We start from the raw sequence: 11,609 nt of genomic DNA on the forward strand, positions 1-11,609 counted from the left end.
GGGGGGTGGCGGAGCTCAGGGCCGCACCTCTCCCCTCCCAGCAAGCTGACCGGGACTGGTACATGATGGATGAAGGCTATGATGAATTTCACAACCCCTTGGCCTACTCCTCTGAGGAGTACGTGAAGAAGCGGGAGCAGCACTTGCACAAGCAGAGGCAGAAGCGCATCTCGGCACAGCGGCGGCAGATCAATGAGGTAGGGGCGAGATGCTGGGTTGGCTGCTCTGAGCGTGTGGGCAACTGCTTGTTTTGCTGCCCCTGGAGAGACCCGCTTGCTGGCAGCGAAGGCTGAGCCCTTGCTCTCGGGTGGAGAAGGACAGTCTGTGTCCTGGCTCACAGGGAAACTTGTTAAGTTCCCCTGGAAAGTGCAGCCCTGCATCTCCTGCGTGGAGCAGAATTCGCAATCAGAGTGACTACCATGGATCGCAGTGTCCAGGGCAGCAGGAATGCAGAGGGCTATGCTCCTGCTATTCTGGGGTGTGAGTTACATTACTAGGGTTGTCTGTTGTTGGCCCAGTGTACCCTGGGGGCTGCTGCCCTTAGCACATGAGTGGGATTATGTCCAGGCTTCCTGACATATTCTGAGTATGGCAGGGCCTTGTGGACAGTGTCTGTCCTCCATTTCCTTGGAGACGGTCCTGTTGACCATGTGCTTCATATGGCCAGTCTGTGTTTCCTGTACCCTGCTGCTTCCAGTTGCTGTTGCTTCCCTAGTGCTTACTTTCAGGCTCCCTAGGCTGGAACCATCAGTTTCATCCTATTGTCAGTGTGGGGCCCAGACCTGAGCTCAGTGCTTTCTGCGGGGCTTCTGTGTATTTTCTGACATGTTGTTTCCTGCAGGATAATGAGCGCTGGGAGACGAATCGCATGCTGACCAGTGGTGTGGTTCATCGGATTGAAGTGGATGAAGATTTTGAGGAGGATAACTCTGCTAAAGTGCATCTGTTGGTGCATAACCTAGTGCCCCCTTTCCTAGATGGAAGGATTGTTTTCACCAAGCAGGTAGAGATTGTGGCTGAAGGCACTGATGGCAGGGAGCCCCGCAAGTGTGAGCTCTCTGTACTAAAGCAATACCTCTTTCCTCTAGCCAGAGCCAGTCATCCCTGTCAAGGATGCCACCTCAGATTTGGCCATCATAGCCCGGAAAGGCAGCCAATTGGTGCGCAAGCACAGGGAGCAAAAGGAGCGTAAGAGGGTATGCTGTGACCTTTTGGCTTACTACCCTGCTGTACACGTTATGTAGTGCCTCACAGCCTTTGTTTGGACTTTGCAGAATACAGGCTTTGGTGGCGATGATGATAAGGAGTTCATATTTTTATGACCTGGGATATCCTGGCAGCCCAGCTCATTGCATTGTCTCATAAGCAGCTGCTGTGATGTGATTTCCTCGGGCACTGCTTGGGACATGAATCACTGTGCGCTTGTGCAGAGGAGTCTGATCCAAAGGACATTTGGATCATGGGAGAAGAGAGCAGGTGGAAGAATGCCAGGTAGCTTAGGGACAGTCAGCAGTCAGTATGGCGGCAGGATATATCTTGTCATGTCTCAGCAGAAGAGTTGCGAGGAGGAGTATGCAGTAAGGTGGCATATTAGTTTTTGGGGGGGTCTTCTAGGGACTTTCTCTAAAGCTTATGCGATAGCTGTAGGGAAAGCACAGATGTGTTCTTTGTAAATTGAAACTGAGCTGGATTTGAGCTACGTATACTACGAGTGAAATGGAGGTAGAAGCTAAACTGATATCAGAGGTGAGAACAAACAGGAAGGTGGGAGACAGGCCTGTAAGCACCTGTCAAGAGCCGGAAGGTTATCTCTAGTTCAGATTTGTGTAGGTTTAAGTTCAAATTTAATGGAAGGGTCAGCAGCTGGAACCATTTTCTTAGGAGGTTGTTGGTCATCCTGTGCCTGAAGTCTCTGTATCCAGACCAGTGTCTAAAAGCTCTGCTCCAGTTCACTTGGAAGAGGGGGACTTGATGTAGGAATGGGGTGTGGGTTCTGCCTTGTAGCATTGGGGAATTGTGGGGCTAATATGCTTTCCTAGTCGTATGAGTAGGATTGGAGAAGAATGATTTGTCAGTGCTTGCTGTGACAAAGTTATGCTGCTCTCTGTCCTTCCAGGCTCAGCATAAGCACTGGGAGCTGGCAGGCACAAAACTGGGAGACATTATGGGGATCAAGAAAGAGGAGGAGAAGGATGAGATGGTGACAGAAGATGGCAAAGTGGATTACAGGTAGGAGCTTGCTTTGAATTACTCCTGCTCAGCCGGTGATGGGGGCTGTAGGCATAGCAAAGTGTGTGGAGAGGCAGTTTCAGGATTTCTGGTGTTTCCTTAGGACTGAGCAGAAGTTTGCCGAACACATGAAAGAAAAAAGTGAAGCCAGCAGTGAGTTTGCCAAGAAGAAGTCAATCCTGGAGCAGAGACAATATCTGCCCATCTTCGCTGTGCAGCAGGAGCTGCTCTCCATCCTCAGGTATGGCTGAGCTGGTCACAGAGCATCCCCAGGGCATTGGCCTACATCTCAGGAACCCGAGGGAGAAATTCTCCTAGATACATGGTCCATTTGGAAGCTGTACCCTCAGGAAACAAAGCCCATTGCTTTGTGTGGTTGGTGGCAGCTCTGCTGCCCGAGTAGGATGATGCTTGGGTGGCCAGCCAGGGCTGTGAATGCAAAAGCCCTTCTTTGTGGTATATGAAGAAATACTTTTTCCCTTTCTTCAGAGACAACAGCATTGTGATTGTGGTGGGGGAGACGGGGAGTGGGAAGACGACTCAGCTGACACAGTACCTCCATGAGGATGGCTACACAGACTACGGCATGATTGGCTGCACCCAGCCCCGCAGAGTGGCAGCCATGTCAGTTGCCAAGCGGGTCAGTGAAGAGATGGGGGTGCGTCTGGGAGAGGAGGTGAGTCTGGCAGTGGGTGCAGGGGTGCAGCCTGATGACAGTGAGTGCATGGGGCTGTTGGAAGACTTGCTGGTGTCTCTGCCCTCCCAGGTGGGCTATGCCATCCGCTTTGAGGACTGCACATCTGAGAACACAGTGATCAAATACATGACAGATGGGATCCTTCTTCGTGAGTCACTGCGAGAGGCTGACCTGGACAACTACAGTGCTATCATCATGGATGAGGCACATGAGCGCTCACTCAATACTGACGTGCTCTTTGGCCTGCTTCGGGAGGTGTGTGTGAGCCTGGACTAGAGGACGGCAGCATAGGGCACATGAGCTGGTCTTAAAGCAGAGTATTGGCAGGGACAGCCCTTCTCTACCAGGCCTGGGAGAAGGAAGCAGAGCTGCCACATCTCTGTCTGCACTTGCTGCTTCAACACCCTGGTCCCTGGTTCTGGGGGGTTAAATCTCCCTAGTGCCTAAGTGCTGCCAGAGGCTTGCTGGCTAACTGTCAGAAACTCTAGGTACAGAGATCTTTGCTGGCTTAAGGCTTCCTGGACCAAGGTTGGCGGGTCTTTTTAACTGCACAGATCATACAGCATCTGTGTTCCCTGGCATTGGTGGCCAGTGCCTCTAGAGTACAGCAGAAGCTCTGTCCTGTGCTATTGTCTCAGTAATAATGGAAGCAGCCTGCAGCCATGCACAAATGCCCCTTCCTTACTGTTCCTTTCATCTGCTTTCTAGGTGGTGGCCCGACGCTCAGATCTGAAGCTTGTTGTCACCTCGGCCACCATGGATGCAGATAAGTTTGCCTCCTTCTTTGGGAACGTTCCTATTTTCCACATTCCTGGGCGCACTTTCCCTGTTGATATTCTTTTCAGCAAGGTATGGTCAACATTGCAGAGGGAAGTTCTGTTGTAACAGGAGGGGGTTATGACTTGGGTATACTGTACTCTGTGGTGGACAGAAAGGATAGAGGAGGAGTAGCCATGTTATGATGCAGTCTTGCACACAGGACGGGGCAGGTGAGATTATTGGCATCTATAACCTGGGCTGTGCTTTTCAGACCCCACAAGAGGATTATGTGGAGGCTGCAGTGAAACAAGCCCTGCAGGTCCATTTGTCTGGTGCTCCTGGTGACATCCTCGTCTTCATGCCTGGCCAGGAGGACATAGAGGTGAGCTGGAAGGGCAGGTGCTGTCCTACCACCTTGTTGTTTTAATCTTATGTTTACACCCCTCTTTGTGTCTAGGTGACCTCAGAGCAAATTGTGGAGCACCTTGAGGAGCTGGAGAAGGCGCCTGCTCTTGCTGTACTGCCTATCTATTCTCAGCTACCGTCGGACTTGCAGGCCAAGATCTTCCAGAAGGTGCTGATGTGTGCTCTGTGATAGGAGTGGGGACAGGGGAAACTAGTGCAGAGAAGACTACTGAGTATGAGTGAGAGGTGCAGACATGCCTTTTGTATTGGATGTGGAGAGCGAGAGAAAGCATGTGCCCCCCCCTTAACTTCCCAAGAGTCACCCCTGTCCTTCTGGGTTCTGTATTGCTGCTCTGCACTCTTCCTCAGTGGTGCAGAGGCCCTTGCCCAGGGATTTGACTGATGTGCGGTATGCTTGCAGGCTCCGGATGGGGTCAGGAAGTGCATTGTTGCCACTAACATTGCAGAGACCTCACTGACAGTGGATGGCATCATGTTTGTGATTGACTCTGGCTACTGCAAGTTGAAGGTAAGCCAAGATTTCCTGTACTGTTTATGTCTGTGATCTCTGGGGTTGGGTTGAGGGAGTCTTGTGGTAGTGACCCAGCCTTCCTCTTACTTCAGTCTGTTCTTGTGCCCTGCAGGTTTTCAACCCCCGTATAGGCATGGATGCGCTGCAGATTTACCCCATCAGTCAAGCCAATGCCAATCAGAGGGCAGGCCGAGCTGGCCGAACAGGCCCAGGCCACTGCTTCAGGTAGGCATGTCACTGATGTCCCTGTTCCTGTCTTATCTGCAGCTTGGCATGAGGTTATATATGGGTTTTTTTCTCACTGGAGCTGTTCATTATCTTGAACTTCTGGGGGGATGAAGGCAGTAGGCAGGCCTTGAGGCCTTCTTTTTTGGACCCAGTGCCTCTGCAGAGGAAAGGATATGCTCCAGTTTCTTCCCTTGTCCATCTTCACTTGTGGCTGTTCCACCCTTGATGCTGTCAGGAAAGCAGCCAGGCCAAAGGCAGCTTTCTCAAGGCTTTGCTTTGAGACTGATCTGTGCCCAGGGAAGGACTGTGCTTGAGAGGGGTGTACACTGTACTGCAGCCCAGGCACCCTTATGTGCTGGGGAGGCCACACTTTGGCCAGGGTAGAGGTTCCTCCCTGGGGTCCTGCTGGCTAGCCTGGCTGAGTGCAGAGCTGCTGCCCTGTGCCATGCCTGGCTGGGTTGGGCAACGGCTGGTGACTCAGTAAGGAACACAGTGGCCTGAACAGGAGGAGCATGCTCTGGGCATCTGTTCCCCAGGCTCTACACCCAGAGTGCCTACAAGAATGAGCTGCTGACAACCACGGTGCCCGAGATCCAGCGCACCAACCTTGCCAATGTAGTGCTTTTGCTCAAGTCCCTGGGTGTGCAGGACCTGCTGCAGTTCCACTTCATGGATCCGCCCCCTGAGGACAACATGCTGAACTCCATGTACCAGCTCTGGATTCTGGGTGCCCTGGATAATACAGGTATTGGCTGCTGGGGCAAACTGTCAGCCCATGGGACTGGGACCTGCCCAGCTGCTGATCCCTATGCTGTTCCTACAGGTGGTCTGACCTCAACAGGACGTCTCATGGTGGAGTTCCCACTGGATCCTGCACTCTCCAAAATGCTCATTGTCTCCTGCGACATGGGTTGCAGCTCTGAGATCTTGCTCATTGTCTCCATGTTGTCTGTGCCTGCCATCTTTTATCGGCCTAAGGTACCTGTTTGCTCTTTCAGCAGTTTGGGGCCTTCCCCTGCCCTTTGACTAACCTGTGTTCTTTGCTCACCCTTCAGGGCCGAGAGGAGGAGAGTGACCAAGTGCGGGAGAAATTTGCTGTTCCAGAGAGTGATCACTTGACTTACCTGAATGTTTACCTGCAGTGGAAGAACAATAGCTATTCTACACTGTGGTGCAACCAGCACTTCATCCATGCCAAGGCCATGCGGAAGGTGAGGGTTACGGTTGGGCAACGAGGTTGGGGGAGGGAGCCTTACACAGTAGAGGGATCTGACTGCCACACCCCTTTGCAGGTGCGGGAGGTGCGTGCCCAGCTCAAGGACATTATGGTGCAGCAGCGAATGAGCCTAGCATCCTGTGGTACTGACTGGGACGTTGTCAGGAAGTGCATCTGTGCTGCGTATTTCCATCAAGCTGCAAAGCTGAAGGTGAGAGTTGTCTGTGCTAGTCTGGGGGCTGAGAGGCCCTGTCTGGGAACAGGTGGGCTAACTACACTTCTCTTTGCAGGGCATTGGGGAGTATGTGAACATCCGCACAGGCATGCCCTGCCACCTGCACCCCACGAGCTCTCTGTTTGGCATGGGCTACACACCAGACTACATTGTGTATCATGAGTTGGTCATGACCACCAAGGTGAGCTTGAGCTGAGGGCTTGGAAGAAGGGTGAGGAGTGCTCTGAGGGAGATGGGAGGGCTTTGCTGTGATACTAGGATCTATCGGAAGGGCAGTTCTCAGCCTTTCTCATCTATGCCAACTAGGCATGTCTGTGTCATCTGCAGTGTCCTGTTTGTCCCTTTCCCAATGTTTTTTTCCTGGCCTATGTGGGACACATTTGAACCTCTTTGCGGTCTCACCAAGTCCAGCCCATAGCAGCTTCTGAGACCAGGAGGAATTGTCTGGAAGGGGTACAGTCCCAGCCTGAGAAGTGCCATCAGCAAGTGGGGGAGAGAGGGAGCTTCCATGGCTCTGGAAATGGTGCCCAGGCCCTGAGAGTGCCATCCTGCTTCCCTCGTCTTTCCTTCTGTCCCTGCAGGAATACATGCAGTGTGTCACTGCTGTGGATGGAGAGTGGCTGGCAGAGCTGGGCCCCATGTTCTACAGTATCAAACATGCTGGCAAGTCACGCCAGGTGAGTCTCGTGTCCAAGACAAGCTGGCAGACAGCAGGCCCACTGCATGCCTGTTCTAGTGCAGTGTGTGTGTTTTGACATGGAGGGAGCAGGCCTATGGGCCTGCAGAGAGACTGCTGCTGGCCAGCCCTCTGCCTGTCCCTGACCTGCTGCTGCCTTGCTCCAGGAGAACCGCCGCCGTGCCAAGGAAGAAGTGTCTGCCATGGAGGAAGAGATGGCTTTGGCTGAGGAACAGCTGCGTGCCCGCCGGGAAGAACAGGAGCGCCGTAACCCACTGGGCAGTGCAAGGTAGGTGCTGGCCCTACCTGGCCACGGGTTGCCTGCTTAAGAGCAGGAGTAGTGAGCTGCGTGGAGGATCCCAACTGCCCCATGGGTGGAAAGTGCAGGGAAAGGTTGCATCTTCCACTAATCACCCTTGTCCTCTCCTGGCAGATCCACTAAAATCTACACCCCTGGGCGGAAGGAGCAGGGGGAGCCCCTGACGCCACGACGCACCCCAGCCCGCTTTGGCCTCTAAGGCGGCAGTGCCCGTTGCTTTGAGGCTTAAAGACTTCCAGGAGCAGCTGAGTCTTAGGAGAGTGCCCAGCTCTTCTGATCACTGTACTCTGTGAGGCTCTCTACAGCTTGTGGCCCAGGAAGGCTTTGGTGCTTGGCACTAATTTTGCTACAGAACAGAAAGAATTTTATTTGTTCAAAGGTTGTCAGTCTAATCCTTGCTTTGTTTTGCGCTGCTTCTTGTCCTGGAGGCGAGTGCTGGGTGGAGGCAGCCCTGCAGAATCGTGCAGGGCTGGTACTGTCAAGCTGTTGCCCTGTAGAGCCTGGGACAAGGCATAGAATTACACTGACCTAGAGGGCAAAGACAACCTGTCCCTGTCCCAGCCCTGGCCCATACTACTGCAAAGGCAGTTCTCCCACAACCCATGCCCTGGGCAGGCAGCCAGTGCCCAGCTGTCCCTGTACACACAAGACCATAGGCCCAGCCCTGTTTCAGGCCAGGCTGTGCCAGGGATTCTGCTCACCTTCAGCTGCTCACACTTGTGGTGCTGCTCATGTGTTCTGACCGTGAGGTACGTGTTTTCCTCCTGCATCTTGCCCACTGTGTCTTGAAGATGCCTGGAGGAAAGGCAGGGGACATGAGGTGATGGAGTGGTGCAGAGACAATCCTGATCTGTTGGCCTTGCAGGAGCTTGGTAGTCCAGCAGTTGTCCATCTGTCCCATACATCCCTGCCATCAGTGGTGTGCAGAGACCTCAGCCCCACTCCTCATGTTCACCACTTACTCCTTTTCGCCTGTCGGCTCTGTGGTCTGCTTGAATTGCCGCTGGATCTTGTGCCCTAGTTTCTCACTTGACTGCCTGAAAGCAAGGCGTGAGTTGGTGTGAGGAGAAGGCAGCCACCTGCCCCTCTCTACTCCAGTAAGGCTTCTCACTCACATCTGCTCCTTCACACACTAGCCCTACTCCTCATGTTCACCACTTACTCCTTTTCGCCTGTCGGCTCTGTGGTCTGCTTGATTTGCCGCTGGATCTTGTGCCCTAGTTTCTCACTTGACTGCCTGAAAGCAAGGCGTGAGTTGGTGTGAGGAGAAGGCAGCCACCTGCCCCTCTCTACTCCAGTAAGGCTTCTCACTCACATCTGCTCCTTCACACACTGGCTGATGTTGACCAGCACCAGCTCCCTCTCCTTGTGTGGCCTGCTGCTGTCAGAGCATGCCAGGGCGTGTGAAGAGCGCAGGGTTTCTACCTGGAAAGAATGACCCCCGGTGCAGTGTGTGAACCAGCATGTGACTGCTCTTCCCAGCCGCTATGTGCCCAGGGCTGAAGGCAGTTGGAGAAACCAGGCTGTACTGGGGCCGCAGCCTTTGGGGCTGAGCAGAGGGTCTGGAGATGCTAGTGTCTCAGGAGAGCTGCTCCGGAGAAGAACCGTTACCTCAGCACTACTGGCTGTGAACTTTCTGTCACAACATGGTAGTTTCATGCTGAGGGACTTCTTTCTAGCAGTGGAGCAAAGAGGGCTAGTTTAAGGAGAACAAGATGTTCAGCCCTGCTGCTGCTGCCAGACCCACAGCCTCCTCCCTTGGTGGCCTGGCATATCTGCAGTATGCTGTCCCCTGTCCTGTCCCTTCCACCTCTGCCCTGCCTGTGGGCCAGGATCTGTCATTCTCCAGTGCTAGGGGTCCAGCCTGTGCTCCTGCCCTTGGGCTGTGGTGCTGCCTGTTTCTATCCTGCACCTGCTCCATGGCCTTGCTGAGCTCTTCCTTGAGGAAAGCCAGCTCCACCTTGCAAAGAACCAGCTCCTCTTCTCGCATAGCCAGAGCTCGCTCGCTGTCCTCTTGTAGCTGCTGCCAGTGTTGGGCTCGGCTGCTCAGCTCCTGCAGCCTCTCCTGGAAGGAGTGGGCCTGCTGGTGGCACTGAGAGGCAGTGAGAGAAAGACAGGCTGAGCACAGACTCCCGGTGCCCTGTGGGAAGGCTTGGGACATGCTTACCTCCTGCTTGCTCTGCTCCTGGGACACCTGCAGCTTCCTCAGCTCCCAGTGGAGCTGCTGCCTCTGTTCCTCGTAGACTGCAATCTTCTCCTTCTGCCTGGCTTTCTCTTGCTGAGCTTGGGCCAGCTCTGCCTGCAGGGTGGCCATGTCCTGCACCTGCATGCAAAATGGTGGGGCAGGGAGGGTGGTGGGCCAAGCCGTGGGCAGGCTGGGGCTCCCCCCAGGGGCTAGTGCTGCCCAGAAGCAGGAAAGGGCTCTCTGCAGCACTTTGCTGCTCTGGCACTGAGGGCTGCATGGTGGCTGGTTGCATCTTGGGCCTGTCCTGTCCCTGCCCTCACCTGTTGCAGCAGCTCTGCCAGGTGCTTTCTGTTGGAGGCCACTTCTTGCTGCAGGTCTTGGATGGTCTCCTTGGCTCCGCTAAGCTGCTGCAGACTTTGCTGCTCCCGGGCCTGGGTGGCTCCCAGCTCCTCCTGCAACTGAGCCAGGCTGTGCCACAGGCCCTGGCTCTGCTCCTCCTGTGCCCCCAGCTGCAGAGAAGGCAATGCATTAGTGGGTGCTGCATTGCTGTGCTAGTGCCGCTTCCTGTCAGAGCGAGGTCTGCCCTCTCTCCTGCTGCTGATCCCAGCTCACTGCCCACTCCTGCAGCACAGGCTTTGCTGCAGGGCTTTATTATCTCTCTTGATGGTGCTCATCCACTCCTTTGCCTGTTGCAGCTCTTGCTAGAGCTTTTCCTTCCCGTCCTGTTGACAGCACAGCTCCCCTTGCAGCTCCCATAGTGTGGCAGCCTGCTTCTGGCACTGGGCAGGCCCTGGGTCATCCTTGGGGCAGGGGAGACTTGGGCCAGGCTGACAGAGGGACCCCACAGCAGGTCTTGCCCGCTACCTACCTGCTTCCTCAGGGCTTGGAGCTGTTCCTGGCTTCTCTGCAGCTTCTCTTCAGCATGGGCCGCAGCGTGCATGTGTTGCAGCGCCTGCTCGAGGGTCACCTGCTGTTTCCACTGCCACTGGCTCAGCTCTGCCTGGAGCAGTGCTGCCAGCTCCCTAGGGGCAAGGGCACAGTCTGAGCTGTGGCAGCCCCAGGCTGCCCTCCCTTGATAGAGTGTGTGCAGGCAGCACCCTGGTCAGGCTCTGGCTGTGCCAGGGACAGCCAGCCTCAGGGCCTGCCTACCTGCTCTGTGCCTGCTCAGCCTTGCTGCTGGCTGCTTGTTTCTGCAGTGCTTGCAGCTCCACCTCCCACCTTGCCGTTGGCCTCGTGCTGCACGCCCTTCCCCGAGCACAGGCATGGCTGCTCCTCTGTGCGCTGCAGGATGCTCGGGACTGGCAGCTGCTGTGCTGGTGCCTGGGCTGCTTGAGACAGTGGGGGCAGGCTGGCATTGCCTCCCCCCACCCTGTCCCAGGGCTTCTGTGGGAAGTGGAGCAGAGCTCAGCCCTGCAGCGTGTTTTTGGGACACTTGCTCTCATGGCTCCTATGCCTCCCTGGCTGCTTCCCCCCAGGCTCAGGGAGCTGAGTCTCCACCTTCCCAGAACTGCACACGGAAACACTATCTGCCCTGTAACTCTGCAACTAGTGATGCCCCAAAAGCACAGGGAGCCTGCGGTGCTCAGAGGGTCTTGCCATTTCCCCACTGTTGCACCAGGATGGATGGAGTGCTGCTGTAGCATGTGGATGTGCAGTAACTGATGGGGAGGCACTGCCTGCTGCCTCCTGGCGTGTTTTCCTGTCTCATCCTCCAGCTGTGTGTGCACATTATGGGTGCCAGATGCCTCCTTGCTGCTGCTCTCTGCCATCGGGGCAAGCCATGGGCTCCAGCTCTGGCTGGTCCTGGGCTCCCCACTGGAGCCACCAAGAGCGTGGAACCCCAGGGTGCTGGCTGCAGGCTCTAGCCCTCAAACATCCCAGCCCTGTGGCCCTAGATGCCCCCCTCTTCGCCCACCCCACCCCCCTCAGCACTGCTTTGCTCAGCCGCCCTCCCCAGCTGCGTGTCCTGTGCCCTGTACCAGTGTTCCTCAGCTGCCCATTTTTGGCTGCCCTGCATCATCTCTGCGTCTACCACCACCTGTGTGAGCAGCACAGCCATGTGCTGTCTGCCGGCTCCTGCCTGGTCCCAGTGCTGTGGCTGCTGGGCTGCCGGCACTGCCCTGCTCCC

The 11,609-nt window shown here is 55.3% G+C and overlaps 1 protein-coding gene across 1 annotated transcript in view; it reads left to right on the plus strand.

Annotated features, from left to right (window-relative positions):
• Positions 1-7,676, plus strand: part of DHX38 (DEAH-box helicase 38) — a 10,336-nt gene extending 2,660 nt beyond the window's left edge. The window contains exons 7-25 of the mRNA XM_009289434.2: positions 42-197; positions 842-1,003; positions 1,089-1,196; positions 2,117-2,229; positions 2,333-2,470; positions 2,719-2,905; positions 2,996-3,181; positions 3,635-3,775; positions 3,957-4,067; positions 4,143-4,259; positions 4,512-4,619; positions 4,735-4,847; positions 5,387-5,595; positions 5,674-5,828; positions 5,906-6,061; positions 6,143-6,482; positions 6,883-6,978; positions 7,145-7,266; positions 7,411-7,676. Coding sequence (XP_009287709.1) covers positions 42-197; positions 842-1,003; positions 1,089-1,196; positions 2,117-2,229; positions 2,333-2,470; positions 2,719-2,905; positions 2,996-3,181; positions 3,635-3,775; positions 3,957-4,067; positions 4,143-4,259; positions 4,512-4,619; positions 4,735-4,847; positions 5,387-5,595; positions 5,674-5,828; positions 5,906-6,061; positions 6,143-6,463 — 2,481 coding nt within the window. The 3' untranslated portion in view covers positions 6,464-6,482; positions 6,883-6,978; positions 7,145-7,266; positions 7,411-7,676. The remainder of the gene's footprint in view (positions 1-41; positions 198-841; positions 1,004-1,088; positions 1,197-2,116; positions 2,230-2,332; positions 2,471-2,718; positions 2,906-2,995; positions 3,182-3,634; positions 3,776-3,956; positions 4,068-4,142; positions 4,260-4,511; positions 4,620-4,734; positions 4,848-5,386; positions 5,596-5,673; positions 5,829-5,905; positions 6,062-6,142; positions 6,483-6,882; positions 6,979-7,144; positions 7,267-7,410) is intronic.
• The last annotated feature ends 3,933 nt before the right edge of the window (positions 7,677-11,609 follow it).

Source organism: Aptenodytes forsteri, unplaced genomic scaffold (assembly GCF_000699145.1).
Source record: "Aptenodytes forsteri isolate BGI_AS27 unplaced genomic scaffold, ASM69914v1 Scaffold269, whole genome shotgun sequence".
Lineage (NCBI taxonomy): Eukaryota > Metazoa > Chordata > Aves > Sphenisciformes > Spheniscidae > Aptenodytes > Aptenodytes forsteri.